The following is a 17,196-nucleotide window of genomic DNA, read 5'->3' on the forward strand; positions in this document are numbered from 1 at the left end:
CCATTACAAATTGACACCCATCGAAAAGAAAATTGAACAGTAAAGGCGGATAGCGCGCCATATAAATGTTTTTCTTTCTTTTCGCTTTCATGGAAAGCGGACCAGTTTGTTAATATTGACTTCGCAGAACCGAAGTTCTAGCTATCAGATGGACAGGCATACAGTTGAGAATAAAGACATGATTTGCAACTGACAAGAAAACCAGTACAATGGTAGGAGTTTAATTACAGAAAGAAGGAAAACTAATTCCTCTGAGGTTATAGAAATAATTAAAGTTCATGCAAAATGTTAAAAATGCCTATGTTTTTTTACAATACATAAACAAATTTTATCTAAATCGAATCACAAAAGAAGATGCAGAAAAACAAAAGCTTTAAAATGGCTAAGCTTAAAGCACTTACTTGTTGACCATCAGATGCTGCCCTCATACGGCCCAGCATGTCTTGAAGAGTATTGAAGTGTTGTGCAAATGCAAGCAGTTCCATTTGGAAGCGGTGTGTGTGTATGTAACACACGGAAGACATGCGTAGATTAATACTGATATCAAATTGTCTCTGCAGATCAGGATCTGGCTTCCCATACCTAGAATAAAATACAAAAAGAACAACTTTAAAAATGTTAACCATTAGTAGTGTATTGCCAACGATGGGGTAATAATAAGGGATATTAAACTAGCATGCGAGAGGTATAGGTTTGAGACCTGTTGGTGCCATAGTTTTGTCCTTATGCAAGACTCTAATGTCATTTTTTGGATGAGACACAAATCTGTTGGACCTGTGTACATACTTTTCAAATGTGCACAATAAGGAACTTGGTACATAGAGTAGGGGATTGACTGCAAGTGTGAATATTGTGGTCCTGTACACTGGATTTTCTGGAATTGTAGTGTTTTGTCAGCTCCTCGACCCCGTCACTGACCAAACGCCACAATTCCATCATTTGGCCTGATGATACAACCTGGATAGGTCATGAAACGTCACTGTTTACTAAACAAGTAAGTCCAGTGAACTAGATTGATATCTTTCCAAAATTATGAATAAAGGCTTCTATTGTCTTCTACATTGTGGGAGAATTGTGAACTTTCTATTCTAAAATACTTTTCTACATAAATAAAAAAACACCCAATATTTACTTAAAGATCTTGAATCCTAGTGCCTCATCCCCTCTGGTAACAAATTTCTCTGGATATGTATGACCAGTAGGTGTTAAATCCAATAGCATCATGCTGCCAAGACTGCCCTCTATGGCCACATTGCCCTGAACGAGCGACAGATGCGTTGTTATACCAGACACATTGGCCTTTGCTAGCTCATACGATGGTTTATTTAGCAATAAAGATAGTGACTGGATACGAATGTTGATTTCTGTGTTTGCTTCTTCGTTGCTCACTAAATAGAAACAACATATATTGATCATAGATTGATAGAAACACAGTGAACAACAGATACAGTAGATGATTAACAACAATGTAAGCAGTTACACACACACCACAAAGCAATGCCAAATGGGTAGGGACTAAAAATAATAGTCTAAATTTGTATTACCAAGAATGCAAAAAATACATATATTTTTTTTTCAAATACATACAGTTTAGTATTTATATTGTTAATGGCAATAAAATGAATAATAATTTCTTGATAAAAGTTTTGGAGTTAGTTTAGTCTAGTTGTTTCATAATTCAGTGTTCTCTTTATTCTCTTGTTAACTATATAATCAATGAAGATTAAAATGCAGTGTTCGGCTGTTTTCAATTAAAGATGCATTTGGAATGAAATTTCGTAGAACCCCTACACTGTCAGGACCCAGCAAAGAGTCCCCTTAATAGGGGTGTTCCCTAAATAGAAATGGTATGGTCCTTAGTGTTTAAACATTCGTCTTCATGTCATGGGAAAGTGTCCCCATAATAGAAGTGTTTGGTAAATAGGAATAATGGTGTATAGTGTTTAAACACTCTTCTTCATGTCATGGGAAAGTGTCCCCTTAATAGAAGTGTTCGGTAAATAGGAATGGTCTATAGTGTTTAAACATTCCTTTTCAATGCATGGGCAAATGTCCCCTTAATAGAAGTTTTCCATAAATAGGAATGGTCTATAGTGTTTAAACATTCCTCTTCAATTCATGGGAAAGTGTCCCCTTAATAGAAGTGTTCCATAAATAAGAATGGGCTATAGTGTTTAAACATTTCTTTTCAATCCATGGGAAGGTGTCCCCTCAATAGAAGTGTTCCATAAATAGGAATGGTCTATAATAGTGTTTAAACATTCCTCTTCAATTCATGGGAAAGTGTCCCCCTAATAGAAGTGTTCCATAAATAGGAATGGTCTATAGTGATTAAACATTCCTCTTCAATTCATGGGAAAGCGTCCCCTTAATAGAAGTGTTCCGTAGATAGGAATGGTCTATAGTGTTTAAACATTCCTTTTCAATGGATGGGAAAGTGTCCCCTCAATAGAAGTGTTCCATAAATAGGAATGGTCTAAAATAGTGCTTAAACATTCCTCTTCATTTTATGGGAAAGTGTCCCCTTAATAGAAGTGTTCCGTAAATAGGAATGGTCTATAGTGTTTAAACATTCCTCTTCAATTCACGAGAAAGCGTCCCCTTAATAGAAGTGTTCCGTAAATAGGAATCATGGGAAAGCGTCCCCTTAATAGAAGTGTTCCGTAAATAGGAATCATGGGAAAGTGTCCCCTTAATAGAAGTGTCACCTCAGAATAGGAGTATGCCAAAGGAAGTGGTTCTACTGTAGTAAAGTTTACTTGATCATTGCACTGGCTATACCTGAAAGCAGACAATTTGATACCTGTTTCATCTTGAGTACTAGTACCCTGTGCTGACATTTCTTGTGACTGTTCACTGGTCATTGATGTACTCATTGAGGACGCAGGAGCTGGTTTAGCCCCCATACCAAGAAAATCAAGCAACACTACGAGAGTTTGTAGATTGATGGTAGTGTCCAGTGCATTGAAGTCTACATCTATTAAACGATTGATCTACAACACATATTACAAATAAGAGTTATGAAAATTATTGTGTAAATTCCAAATAATGTATTGTCATCTCATTAAGACCAAAACTATGTGAACAAGATGAATTACATTTCTGCTAACTATAGAATTAAAATACTGGAAAATATGTTACTACGATTAAAAATTTCTTTCTTAGCATTAAAAGCAGTCAATGATAATGAAAGAAAACAAATAATCATAATCAATGCAAAAAGGAATTAAGCTATGTCTACACTATCAAACTTTATGTGTAAAAAAAACGTGATGTGCCCATATTTGGACATGATGATGACATATCACTACCATAATGGGCGTATCACTATCATATTGGGGCACATCAAACTTTTTTAGTACTAGTTTGATAGTATAGACAGAGCTAGATTAATAATTTACAGAATAGTACTTACACTTTTATGTTTAGTTGCAAAATCTGGAGAGTTCTTGTCTATCAACTGCATATTAATTTGCACAAGCGCATCTTGGGAAGTTTGTGATTCATTTAAGGGCGACATTGAATGTGCATCAGGAGAAGGTGGAGGAGTTGATGGAACACCACTAGAAGTAGCTCTAGCAGGCATTCGTATTGAAGTGGATTGTTTCTTCATCATTGGGCTTGTTTCGACATTGAGATTTGATGGCAGAGATCCAGGCATCATGGCAACTGGTGCCAAAAGTCCAGATATCGTTGGACAAGAGGTTGATTGCACCATCTTCAATGGTACAGGTGATGGGTTAGTGATGTTCCTCCTGGATACCATAAGATATCGATGTTTAGAATGTGCATCTACTAATAGATCAACCATTTCAAGGTATTGTAACGAAACATCACATTCTGCTATATATCGATTATCCTTCTTAAATCTAACAGAAAAGTTTTGGAAAGATAAAGTCACTAGACCTTGAGCACCATCGGTAAGATCTCCTTGTAGTTCTAAAGTGAACTCTGGGATATCAAAGTTTGCATGAAGCCTTGTGAAACTTTCAGATTCACTTGATTCCATTTTGTCAGAAGATGACCATTGGTCAGATGGCAGCGAGTGTCCATCAAGACCAAAAACTGAATCATTCATTGATTTCTGCGGACTTGCTTTTTTCTCCTTTGTAACATCTTGGTATGTGATGTTATCCAAAGTTTCAAACACTTGTTCATAGACATGTTTTGAGAGGGCGACCTTTAACGGCTTCACAATTTTACCGCCAACAGTTATTAACAACGCTTCTTGCATGAAATCGCCATCCACATGGCAGTCATCATTGTGATCAAGAAATGTTGTCAGTACTGGTTGCTGCTTCACAATTGATAGTTCAAGAGATGTATCGTGGAGGACGGGTGTGCCTTTATACTCCGAACTAGTAAAATCGTAACTAGCTACTGAGCTGGCACGATTCTGTGCATCATTAAAACTATTGCTTCTTGCTTTTGATTCCGACATACTTCCGCTTCGTGATTTAGCATCCTCATTATTAAAAGAAAATAAATTAATATCTTTAATTGATATATAAAATCCATCAGTTTTATCCTCATTTTCTGCACCAACATTAAAATGTTTTAATTCTTCATAATTTTTTATTGTAATATTTCCGAGGTGTCCAATAAGAACTTCGCTACTTTCAGGTGAGCGTGGAAAGACCGTTATTGGAGTTTCCATTATTACGCTTAGCTTTAACCGTGTTGGTGATTCTGACTGTTCTTCTTCATGTATCGTTGTATTGTAACTTTTGCTACCCAACTTAATTGGAGACTCATTACAGTCGGTTACATTTGGTGTGAATGGTACATTTGCGAATTCTGATTTCTGTCGCATAAAATCTTTTGCTGCTTCAGCAGCGACCTTCTGAAGGGAATTCGCGGCATTCATGGCAGAGCTTTGAAATTCATTAACACACATACTGAGCTCATTTAAAAATTTAGGAGCATGTGTGTAACAGAGTGATGCTAAATGAATTGAAACTTCCAATATTTCCTCTTGTTCTTCTTCATAGAAAGTTCGTGGAGCATTTCCTAACGCACTAGATGTGCGCATTCCTCCTACGCTTTTGAAAGCTGAAACATGGGGAGTAGGTGTATATGATGAACTTGTCATTTTTTTCACAGAAAAAGTGAAGGCTTGTGATTCCTTATCTTCAAAGCTAACTGCAAACACGGAAGCATCTATTGCAGAACGATATACATCAATACCACTTCTGTTGAGACTGTTTGAAAGACTTGTGGAGGATAAAGAACCAGTGTCTTCAGCTATAGGATCCTGCCCAACACTGAAGACTTTCTTATGCTTTCCTGAAGCTGTCAAGTCAACCAACTGCATGCCTCCAAGTGATCCTTCTACTGTTATCTCATCTCCTGTAGGAAAAATGAAATATAAATTTTCCAAAAATATTTTAGCAATGTCCAGATTTTAAAATAAAGTAATTTTTAAATTAACTGTAAACTTTTAGTTGAAAGGCTAAAAAGAATCCAAACAGACGGAGGATGACCATAGTTTGGAATATTAGTATCCCCATTTTACACTTTCTCTGGGAAAAAATTAGAAACAAGTGTTTCTCAACTGATTTGTGTCATATGGGGTCTATATATCCACCAAAAAAAAGTTCCAGCTCATCTGGCCTGGGGAAAGCCGCCATTTTGAATTTTCAAAATGGCCGCCATAAAATACAGGTTTTTGCTCATATCTCCTCTTCTACATCATGCATGGAAATGATTTTGGTGGCAAAGTGTATGTTTTGAGGGTCAAGGAATCTAAATACAGCATTTTTAAGTTCACTCAATGACCGCCATCTTGTTTTTCAAAATGGCCGCCTTAAAATACAGATTTGTGCTTATCTCAGCTTCTACATCATGTATAGACATGATTTTGGTGTCAAAATCAAAATGGCTGCTATAAAATTTACAGATTTTTCCTCATATCTCAGCTTCTACATCATATGAACGTAATTTTGGTAGAAAAGTATATGTTTTGAAGGTCAAGGAATTCAAATATAGTATTTTAAAGTTCACCTAATGCCCGCCATTTTGTTTTTCAAAATGGCTGCCATAAAATTTACAGATTTGTCCTCGTACCTCAGCTTCTACATCGTGCATGGAAATGATTTTGGTGGCAATGTTTATGTTTTGAGGGTCAAGAAATCTAAATACAGCTTTTTGAAGTTCACTCAATGGCCACCATTTTAATTGTCAAAATGGCCACCATAAGCTACAGGTTTTTGCTAATTTATGAGCTACTATGATTATGATTTTGCTAAGCCTATGTTTTTAAGGTTACAGAATAAAAACAAAATTCAGCTTTTGAAATACAGTTGGAAAGTGATGACGAGAATAAGTCAATATGTTGGTGATAATATATGGGAACCACAATGATTATGACCCCAGGAGATACTGTACACAAGAAGATATCAGCGATGTACTGTAAATATATTATATCATATCATCACGTGAAGAACCTAAAAATAAAATATTCTAAAAAAGTTTGTTAGACGACATTTTAAGATATTTTCCAAATCCTAAAGAGAAGCATTGCCAACTTTAGTTAAGCATATTCCAATCAGATACATTATAGATAAAGCAAGTAAAGCAACATATCTTATGTGACTGAATGGATGGTTACCTAATAGTCATAGTCATAGTCATATATACTTTATTGTCCATTTAAAAAACAGAAATGTAATTTGAAAACTGGCAAAATACAAAAATATAAAATACAATACACTGGGGACTAACACTACTTCACCATAACTGGTCTGGATTTATGCATGTAGGTATAATGCGATAACTGGACAAATCGACGATAGTTTATGCCGATCATTCTTTTTTATCCAATTAACATGTCAACAGTTTATACAATGGTACAGCCACTCTGAAAACGTATATCTAGCTGCTCATCTACCAGTCATAATAATCAGACACGGAGGAGTTTATCTTTTCAGGAGCTTTCTTGGTTATATTGGACATACTGGTGGGTTGAGGTTTTGAAGTTGTGCATTACCTACTTTAAAGAGAGCTGTATATTCTAAAGCTCTTAGAGGATGCAGCTATGTATCATATAATGATGACACGAGATGAGGATGTACCATTTTGTCTCCAGATATAGACACAGTATAGGACAATTGACCATGATGGCCAATATGCCTGAACGACAAATTTCCATATACATACAATACAAGATGTTCCAAAAGAATGGATATCATGCAACGTGTTATAATGGTGAAGAATCAGTTTTCAGACATGAGCACAATAGAGAAAACCTTATGTATTTTGAAATTTGTCTTTCAGCATTTCCAGATATAGCCTTCCACTTTTGGCATTTTGGCCATGACCAGCTGCTGCAAATATGAAAGCATACTGTAGATGCTATATCTGAACCTGGAGCTCCCAATTGTACAATCGTGCCTAAAAAGTTATACCATCTAATGATACAGCCACAGCTTAAATGTTCTTGATATCTTTTTGACTTTCCCAGAAAGCTCTTAAGAATCTTTCGAGTTTGACGACAAATGGCAGTTTCTTTCTCTAACTATTTGCATTACTTTACGTCACATTGGTTGATCGAAGGTTATTAGGATGGCAGATAAGCAGCTAGATTTAAACATAAATGCAGACCATTTAGGGTGACTAGTGTTGATCTTCCAGTGTATTACCATGTATTCATTAAGATATGTTACTTGCTTTATCTATAAGTTGTACTTTTAACTGCAAGTTGGCCATGCTTCTCTTTTTATTTGAAAACTATCTTTACATGTATATTATGTAACTTCTTTAGAATATCTTGTTTATTAGTTTCTTCTCGCGAATGATAGTTACAGTACACTCTCTGGTATCTTCTTGTGTACCTCTTTGGTCGTAATCAGTATGGAACTCGATCTTGTGATTAACTCACGACGTTGACATAGTAATAATGAGGATTGTGATAGCGATAGATCTCGGAGACTAGACAAAGGGGATTGTACATAAATGTTGTTATTATTATATGTTGTGCCAGTTTGATTGGGAATTTTAAAACTATTACTGTATTTAACAAACTGTATTTAAAAAAAGCAACATCTAAAGAGCCAGTGGAGCAGTAGCCTTTAACTATGAAGTTTGGTCCTAAATGGAATAAGAAGATCTGATCACTTTCCGACTCTGTATTTTAGAATGCTGATTTTTTATTCTGTAACAATCAAACATAGACTGAGTTATCAAAATCATGTCTTCATTATGTATATGAGCTACGAAATTAGTAAAACCTGTATTTTATGGCGGCCATTTGAAAAACAAAATGGTGGCCATTAAGTGAACTTCAAAAAAATGCTGTAATTGAAATCCTTGACCCTCAAAATATATATATTGCCACCAAAATCACTTCCATACATTATGTGGAAGCTGAGATAAGAGCAAAAATCTGTATTTTTATAGTGGCCATTTTGAAAAACAAAATGGCGGCCATTGAGTGAATTACAAAAATGCTGTTTTTCGATTTCTTGACACTCACAACTACACTTTGTCACTAAAATCACGTTCATACACGATGTAGAAGTTGAGATGAGTACAAATCTGTATTTTATTGTGGCCATTTTGAAAAACAAGATGGCGGACATTCAGTAAACTTCAAAATGCTGTATTTGGATTCATTGACCCTCAAAACATATACTTTGCCACCAAAATCATATCCATACATGATGTGGAAGCTGATATATGAGCAAAAATATGTATTTTATGGCGGCCATTTTAAAAATCCAAAATGGCGGCTTTCCCCAGGCCAGATGAGCTGGAACTTTTTTTTGGTGGATATATAGAACCTATATAACTCAAATCAGTTGAGAAACACTTGTTTCTAATTTTTTCCCAGATTGGCCCTTTTTAGACTTAAAATAGGGATACTATATAGATGGTTACAAACAATGTCATTATTGTGATTGAAAAATGTTTTTAGTACTGGTTGTTATCGGCAGTGGCTATATATAAATTTTGGGCTTCATTACTAGTGAATTTCAGGATTACACAAACATTTGTGCCTTGTTAAACCTTTGAAAGGTGAAAATTGACTAAGAAACTTAAGGTTAAAAAAGTGGTTAAATTAACAAAAATAAACAAACTTACCAAAAATGGACTGTACATGGAAATTACTTATAGTTGCTGTAGCAACTTTCTTTCCCTCTTTTTTGCCATGGCGACGAACTAACACAACATTTAAACAATTAAAATCAGCAGAAACATCAGTACGAGTAGACGACTCGGCAACCATCTTAAACAATAAGATGTTCAGTTATTTTCTAATATGAAATTTCTCTGTTTTGTGATAAGCTATAGTTTAATTGGTATATGTAAGTATTATCACACAAACAAAATAATTGGTAATATTTGATTTAATGTAAATGTAATGGTTTTAAATTGATTTTCAATTAACAATTAATTTTAGTTAAAATCAGTTAAGACATTTTTAGAGCAATCCGCTCCATATTGTATAAATAAAAAGGAATTACATCAATTTAAATAGAGTACCAAGTACCAAGCCAACCCTTACCTGTAAAGTACTGCTTTGGTTAAGATCTGTTTTTGATGTTTCATCAGTTAGTGGTTGATCTGGGAGAGCGCGTTTAAAAAATGCTAACAACTCAATCATTGTGTCTTGATTAGCTAGAAAAGGAATTGAAAATGTTAATAATTGTGCCATGTACTCTTAAGGTTCAAAGTTCTATTTTAAGCTTAAGCTTTTGAAGAAATGTCTTGTTTGGCATACCAATGACATCAAGGTTGTTGAACTGCACATTAGCTATTTGCCTAGCACCTTCAGCAGATGAGTTTGTTGGGCAGTCTGGACTGATCAAGTCTAACTCAATAGTAATCAATGCTTCTGAGTCTTCACCCATAGGGGGCAGGAACTTCTTGGTAGATGTCACATGATCAGATGACATGTCTCTTGAACTGGACTCTGAAGGAAGCGTACCTGTTGGAGGAGGAACAAATATTTACATAATAATAATGTAATCAAATAATTGTTAAATTTCAACATTTAATTCCAATTATTTTTTTACAGCCTTTGTAGTGAATTCCATGGATAATATAAAAACATTTTTAGCTGAACTATCTGTGGAAGACATACAGGCAAATCAAGCACTTTGACCAATTGCAAGTGAGGGTTGGATGACCTGTTGCTTCAAATTGGTCAAATTGCTTATGTTGCATTTACGTCTTTGCATTGTGACCTAGAAGAAGATTTTATCATTTTAGTGTGGGACAACATGCACATTTGAGGGAGTAATTTGCCTTTACAGAGATATATATATATATACATATGACGTTATTCAAATTCCTTCACTTGCACTGATGAAGGGCTAGTGTTGCCCGAAAGCTCTGTTTACTTTTCTGGCTGTTTTACTTATCGTTTTGATTTAGCTTTTCGCTTTTTTTTTTTTTGTATCTCCATTGAGATCCAGCCACTGATACCCACAGCATTGTCATTTTTTCAGTAATTTGCTTTTGGATTTATACATAAATATATCTTTATTTACAATAAAAATATTAAATCATTACGGTACCTAATAACTCATTAGAAATAAGCGAAACAGCAGTAGAAAGAAGTGACTGTGGTTGACTTGCACTAGCTATCATAGCCTCTGCTGGTGATGTCAGAGACCGAGAGGAATTCGGAGAGTGAGCAGAAACCGGTGATGCGGCTGAAAATGGTGAATTAGGGGTACTGTCCATAATGCTACCACTAGGGACATCCATGCTAAACAAAAAAAAAAGAAATACTAATGTCAGAGAGATCTTTTTTTAGAAAATTTAACACAATGTGTTTTCAAAATAAATTCACTATTTGGGGTCACCTCTAATAAGACAACACTTTCCTGCCAAACCAATGAAGGGCACCATATGTTTTAACATATAGAACAACACCACTATTAAGGGAACACAGCTGCTGGATTTCAATGGTGTCTCCTTAATCGAAGTTCTGCCGTAAATAATTAAAAGATATTAAATAGATATATATATAGATTAAAAAATTAAAAGTTACTACAAAAATATAAATATTTTAAAACATATTTGGGAAGTTATTTCAATTAAAAAAACTCTCACTTTGTGATGATTTGAATGCGATGTTATTTTCTTACCTGACTTCTTTATGAGAGGCCAGCAAAAGTTCAAAGTCTGGTCCAAATTGCTGAAGTGCATCTATCAGTAGTAATCCGTGAATTGTTAGTGAGAGCGACGTGTCGAAAGGACGCTTTGTAAGGTTGGTTCGTACCCCCGATACTTGACATTCAACAATACAACGACCTGCAATAAAAAGAAACATAAACCGACAAAGTCATGTTGTGTGTGATGTAAAGCTCTGTCTCCACAAAAAAGTGGTGATATGACATCATTATGTCCACATTTTTTTGTCACATAAAGATCGATAGTGTAGACAGAGCTTTAGAAAGTAAATAAAATCAAAACCAAATAATAAAGAAAAGAGTCTCTGAATGTGGGGAATGAGCTGTTAGAGCTTATTTACTCAAGCCTTGGCATATGTGGTAGGGTGGCCAGTTCCTTTCCACGCCACCTAACCCTTCCTAATATTTTTCAACCAGGTACAGATTTACAATGTACTGGGAGTTAAATAAGAAATTGAACCTGGGTCTTTCTGTATGATAGTCAAGTGTGTAAACCACTTGGCTACAGCAACAAAAAATGGTTTAAAAGTGGTCTTTATCATTGAAAGTAAATCCTAGAAACTGGCCGAATGTTGATATTTTTCTTACCACTGCTCTGTATGTCCAAAGACATTTTATCTACAGAAAAGTGCACCAATAAAAGGCGAGACTCCAACATCAAAGATTGAGCTCTTTGAGCAAAAACTGTTTCCAAGTCAGATATACTGTAAAGAGATAAAATAGGAGATAGAATTTACAATAGCAATTATGAATGTTGAGTTGAATGGAGAAAATATACTCACGAGTTGAAAGATCAACTGTTCTATTCAAGAGGTAGAGCCAAGTTGAATAAAACAATTACAGTAGGCGTTAAATGAGGAAAAGATACTACCACTTTACGAATAAATTATTAATTAATTATTTTCATATATTTTATTAGGTGTCTTCACCCAAAAAGGTATAGTTCATAGACCCATGAATATAAAACAAATAATGCAAGTCTAAATTCATACGTTAGTGGAAATGTTAAGCATGTCGTAACATTGAAAATACCCCCGGAAGTGCCGCATCTCCACTAACGCACTCTGACTTGTCCATTATTTATATAATAACACAACTATAACAGTTTTTATGATTCCCATGCATCTTTGCAGCTGTCAAGATGAAAGTCATTCCGTGCATCCACAGAAACATATTATTTACATGTGCAGAAAAACTGTTATGTAGTAAACTTTTATGTAATTTGGTGCTTACATCTGTAATTACCCTCTTTGAATAAAGTTAAATAACCAAAACATACTAAAAATTACCAACACATCACTATTTATTTTATTTATTATATTTATTATTCGTACACAATGTTAAGACAATCAACATTTAGAAATAATAATAAGCCTACCTTTTACTCATATCTCTTGACATCATTGGTTGGCTAAGGTCAGGCTCGGACATATCCATATTGATTGCACCTCCTTGTGGTTCTGGCCCAGCTAACAGCTTAAAACAATTAGCCAATGCTTGTATCTAATATAACAAACAAAACATGTATGTATATCACACTATTGTACCACAGTATATTAGCCTAAAAGATGAAATCATTAGACTAAAAATATTAAATCCAAACTTTAAATTGAAGGGTCGAATAAAACATTAAAAAAACATTTAATGGCCAAAATGGGGATCATAAACACAATTATTGAATGGTGGGGTACAGAGATGTTTAATAAATGGACAAAATAAACACACAATGGGGAGAATTAGGCCCTGTTACTTCTTTTTTTCGTTATAGTGCCTGTTTTAATATATTTCTTGTTGTCATCATTAATTTTTGTTTTGCATTGAAATCAAACAGTCAGGCCTAAATTTAAGGTACCCTTTTCCATATATCTAGTAATTCAGTATCATCATCAAAATACACATTGTAAGTTTACAAAAGATGTACCTTCTTTTCATTAACATGCATTGACAAACATGGTAGATTTCCAGAAAATGTCATGCTAGGCCACTGGGGGTCAGCTGTGTTGACCAATCGTCTCTCAACAAGCATCGAGATGCTGAACTTCTCAACAACTTGCATAAGATTGGACCGTTTGGTGTACACGGTCCGCCAGTTGTCACTGGATCGACCAATGATGATCTGTAGATCTGACAGGTTTAGGTTGTACCTACATTCAAAAAGAAAATAATAATTACTCTAAAAGTAAGTAAAAAAACATCCTCTAAATCTACTTTGTTACCTCAGTCTGCTGAGGACCACCATGTTTTGACGAACCTACTGCAGTATATTTTTATCGTATTATATGAGCCTCTACTCATGAGCAATCTACAGAAGATGGAATTTTCAGTCTCCTGTTCTCAAATAGAGATGTTGAAAATATCGTCGGTGCAACTCCACTAAAAGACTATATACATGTTCACTACCTGAAGTACATAGCCCATATCTGTCGAGAACCAAATAACTCATTAACAAAACGAATGCTCTTTGCACGAAAACCATACTATCGTGACACCATGATCAAATTAAGCAATCTCATTCAGTGCGATCCTAGTCAAGCTAAGAAGCTAACCCAGTCAAGGACGCCCTTCAACAGTCGGACCCAGCATATATTTGGATGCTAGAGAAGACTGCCTCTTGGATGCGACTGGCATCAGTGGGAGGAACGAAACTGTACTGTACTGTACAAAGCATTAAAGCAGTTTCGTTCCCTCATCAGAAAACTAAGAGAATCTTTGGGCTAGCTAGATTGTATTTGTTGGTGTCGCACACAAATAACATTGATGATATTATGCATGGATATGGGTGTGTTAGATGGGAAGGATGGTAATCGTTAAATTTGAGCCCACTACTATTGTTTAGATTGTGTGGCACAGTGAGCATTGGACAATCCAGAGGTTGTGGGTTCAAGCTCCGATCAGGTCACTGCAGTGTTGAGTCCTTAGAGCAAGATTCTTTATCAACCTTAATTCTCCACACCCAGGCTCCCAGTATTTAAAAATGAACTGGGAAGGTACTTCAGACTCATTTGTGAAGAAGGAGTGGGGAACCACACACCAACATACAAAATAAAGTGAGGTAAATGAAATGGAACTGGGAACCATGGTCGTTTTTAGCAAATAAGCTTTGGTTTGACTTTTTATTATTCTGTACATACCTATCATACATACGATCTCTAACAGAAGTTTCAGTAAGGAGGCTACTGTCTGTTGTAGTGTACGTTGCATCACTCATCACACTTGTTTCCACAATTTCAGGTGGATCAACCAGCTCGTTAGGAGGCGTCTGAAAATCCTCATCAAGGTCACCTAAAATTAAATGAATTGAATGATATTTATAATACACCTGAAATCAGTATCTTTATTCAAAAAAGGATGATACAATAAAACATAAGCAGCAAAGCGTTGAAATTATTGTATTTTAACAAAATCTTAAAAATGTAATTACAATATCAATTACATAGAATAAAAACACATCAAACATTAACATTATATAAAATGAATAATCACAGATTGAAAATTAAAATTAAACATAATAACAACAAGCATTTTTTTGTTTTATAATATATTTATTGTAGTTAGTCTGTTTTCTGACACAGGTAAGTATTGAGTATTATTTAGTAACAATAATTATAATAATAATTTTATTAATAATTACTCACCATCTTCATCCTCCTCCTCATCATCTACCTTCTCAGGTTGTTCTTCTTTTTTGGAATTATCTTTGGCAGTAGCACTTGACAGATCTAAATGTCCAAAATCCAGAACAACCTAATACAGTAAAAATACAATTAAAACCATACTCTTAAAATAGAGTAATAAGTCATTTTGAATACCAACTCACTGGATGGTCAATTTAAATTTTCTATAGGCAATTGACCCAGTTAAGCCTGCAAGAAACTCAGTATTTTCTATTGGCAAAGTCAACTGTGCATTTAATGCCTTGGTTGACAGTGCTTCTTAATTATGTTGACATATCAGCACAGTCAAATGTATGCATATAGTGGACATGCTTATGGTCACATTCATATCGATCTTTAGATATTATCAAACTTAAAACAATAAAGCAACAGAGCATAAAATATCTCATTATACAAGAAAATGGGTATTGTGATAGTTTGCGACAACCCTGTCATTGTAGAATAGGCTATGTTTGCGCAGATGATAAGACATTCTGTTCCTTTTTAAAATTATTATGAAGCATGATACTTACTAAAGTAGCATCTTTAGAATGGAAGCTGTCTGGTATGATAATCTGTGGAGCAGATATGTCTAGGTGTACATCCCACCTGGTGATCTCACCCTGTGTACAAAAAGATACAATTATTATACAAAATAAATTTTCATTTAAAGGAAAATAAACTTATCTTTTTTATTGTGTTTAAAAGGCTAAATTATTACCCATTGTTACAGAATTAAAATAAATAGAAAATATAATCCTTCAAATGCTAAATATATATTAACAGACCAAATTCTGATGCTCATTTGAATAAAGTAAATGGCAACCCACAAACCTTTCCCAATTTTAAATAAAATGTAAACAAAAGGACCACAATGAAACCTGTGATCTACAATCACAACTACTTCACCATCCAATCCAAAACCAACTTTGTGTACACAGTACCTTATTTTCCCCTTCCATAATTCTATCCATTGTGTTGATGATCTCCTGCCTTGTTTGGTTCTTGAAGTCTTGATATCTGGCCCTCATTGCTCTCGTCAGTTTCAGTTCCGATGGTTTTGATGACAAGCCAGTCTTTGTGTGTGTGTTGAAGAAATCTGTAATGCCCTGCATTGCTTTCGAATTGTATACAATTTCTAATGGATGTGTTATGACCTCTAACCTACAAAAATATGAATACAAATATATTTATATAATGACTTACAGTATAGGCCATGTTTCCGCAGCCATATTAACCGATAAACTGTCTGTGGAAACAGGGTTTAACGATTCCACTCGAAAAAAATTAACCAATAATTATCTCATCCAAACAGATAATTATCAGTTAAATGCTATAATTTTTAACCTTTGAAGGACAAATTGTTGTGATGTGATTGGCACTTTATTGGTTAAAAAATTAAACGATAATTTGTTTTGGCTGCGGAAACACGGCCATACATGCAAATATACATACACATTTCACTATAATCATTATCGCTACAAACTCACTACAGAACAAAACACATATAATGTATTCCCTCATAAAGTGTCTGTACAAAGCTTTAAGTTGGACTAATGATGGGTAATTAGTGGTTCAAAGCGGTCCGGCCCGGTCTTTGAGTCAAGTAATTTTTTGAAGAAATTTTTTACAAATTTTACAAGAAACGTAGACATAATTTAATTTTTTAAATGGCCACCTGATTCTCTATATATAGTGTAAGTATCACATGTATTATGTTACAATTAGGCTATGTTCATGGCATTGATACAGGTGTATTATGTGATACATGTGACACTGTATCACAAAAATGCCTATGATACTGTACAAATTATAGATACAGTACAAAGGATCGGAATTGTCCAATACATACTTGCAGTCAACATTTGTGCCTGGAGGGTTAGATTCATATGTCATTTCAAAGAGTACGTCTTCAGCCTTTTGTCGGTTTATGCTAGTAGCTTGATTCTGATAAGGCGATGGATTGGTTAACCGAGAAAACAACCCAAACTGAGTCCTTGATTGTGATACTACCTCATCCTGAAAGAAAATGTTAAATATTTATTATAAATATAATTTGATTTGATGATTATATAACAAATAATTCAAACTTTAAATTTGTCCAGTTTTAATTTTAAGTTTGCAGTTCATCATCCTTATCCTTCCTTACTGTGTCTACTTACTGCCTCACATGCTAAATAGATGTCATTTTACATTTGAGATGGAAAATACACTTGGGTAAGCCCCACTTATGTGTTCTTCAAGGTGCACACAAGTTCTAGAAGAGCCTTAAACCTGTACCAATGTTATGGCTATAGTTTGCAGTGCCTGTGCCCTAACCACTCGAAAATAGTCGTTGATTGATTACATTAGAAACATGTTTTCCCATCTATGCTCAAATCATATTTCTGTATTTAAATCTT

At 34.7% G+C, this 17,196-nt stretch overlaps 1 protein-coding gene across 1 annotated transcript in view; it reads right to left on the reverse strand.

Moving 5' to 3' along the window:
- The window catches only part of LOC144835054 (intermembrane lipid transfer protein VPS13D-like), a 95,073-nt gene that overhangs the window by 69,657 nt on the left and 8,220 nt on the right, over window positions 1–17,196 (reverse strand). Inside the window, exons 13-29 of the mRNA XM_078690070.1 lie at window positions 16,647–16,813; window positions 15,739–15,958; window positions 15,328–15,417; window positions 14,777–14,885; window positions 14,273–14,423; window positions 13,063–13,285; window positions 12,520–12,644; window positions 11,730–11,845; window positions 11,097–11,262; window positions 10,521–10,714; window positions 9,722–9,928; window positions 9,506–9,618; window positions 9,082–9,226; window positions 3,416–5,349; window positions 2,804–2,993; window positions 1,133–1,388; window positions 402–582 (exon numbers count right to left, since the gene is read on the reverse strand). Of these exons, the coding sequence (XP_078546196.1) occupies window positions 402–582; window positions 1,133–1,388; window positions 2,804–2,993; window positions 3,416–5,349; window positions 9,082–9,226; window positions 9,506–9,618; window positions 9,722–9,928; window positions 10,521–10,714; window positions 11,097–11,262; window positions 11,730–11,845; window positions 12,520–12,644; window positions 13,063–13,285; window positions 14,273–14,423; window positions 14,777–14,885; window positions 15,328–15,417; window positions 15,739–15,958; window positions 16,647–16,813 (4,587 nt within the window). The remainder of the gene's footprint in view (window positions 1–401; window positions 583–1,132; window positions 1,389–2,803; window positions 2,994–3,415; window positions 5,350–9,081; window positions 9,227–9,505; window positions 9,619–9,721; window positions 9,929–10,520; window positions 10,715–11,096; window positions 11,263–11,729; window positions 11,846–12,519; window positions 12,645–13,062; window positions 13,286–14,272; window positions 14,424–14,776; window positions 14,886–15,327; window positions 15,418–15,738; window positions 15,959–16,646; window positions 16,814–17,196) is intronic.

This window comes from Antedon bifida, chromosome 2, assembly GCF_963402885.1.
Source record: "Antedon bifida chromosome 2, ecAntBifi1.1, whole genome shotgun sequence".
NCBI lineage: Eukaryota > Metazoa > Echinodermata > Crinoidea > Comatulida > Antedonidae > Antedon > Antedon bifida.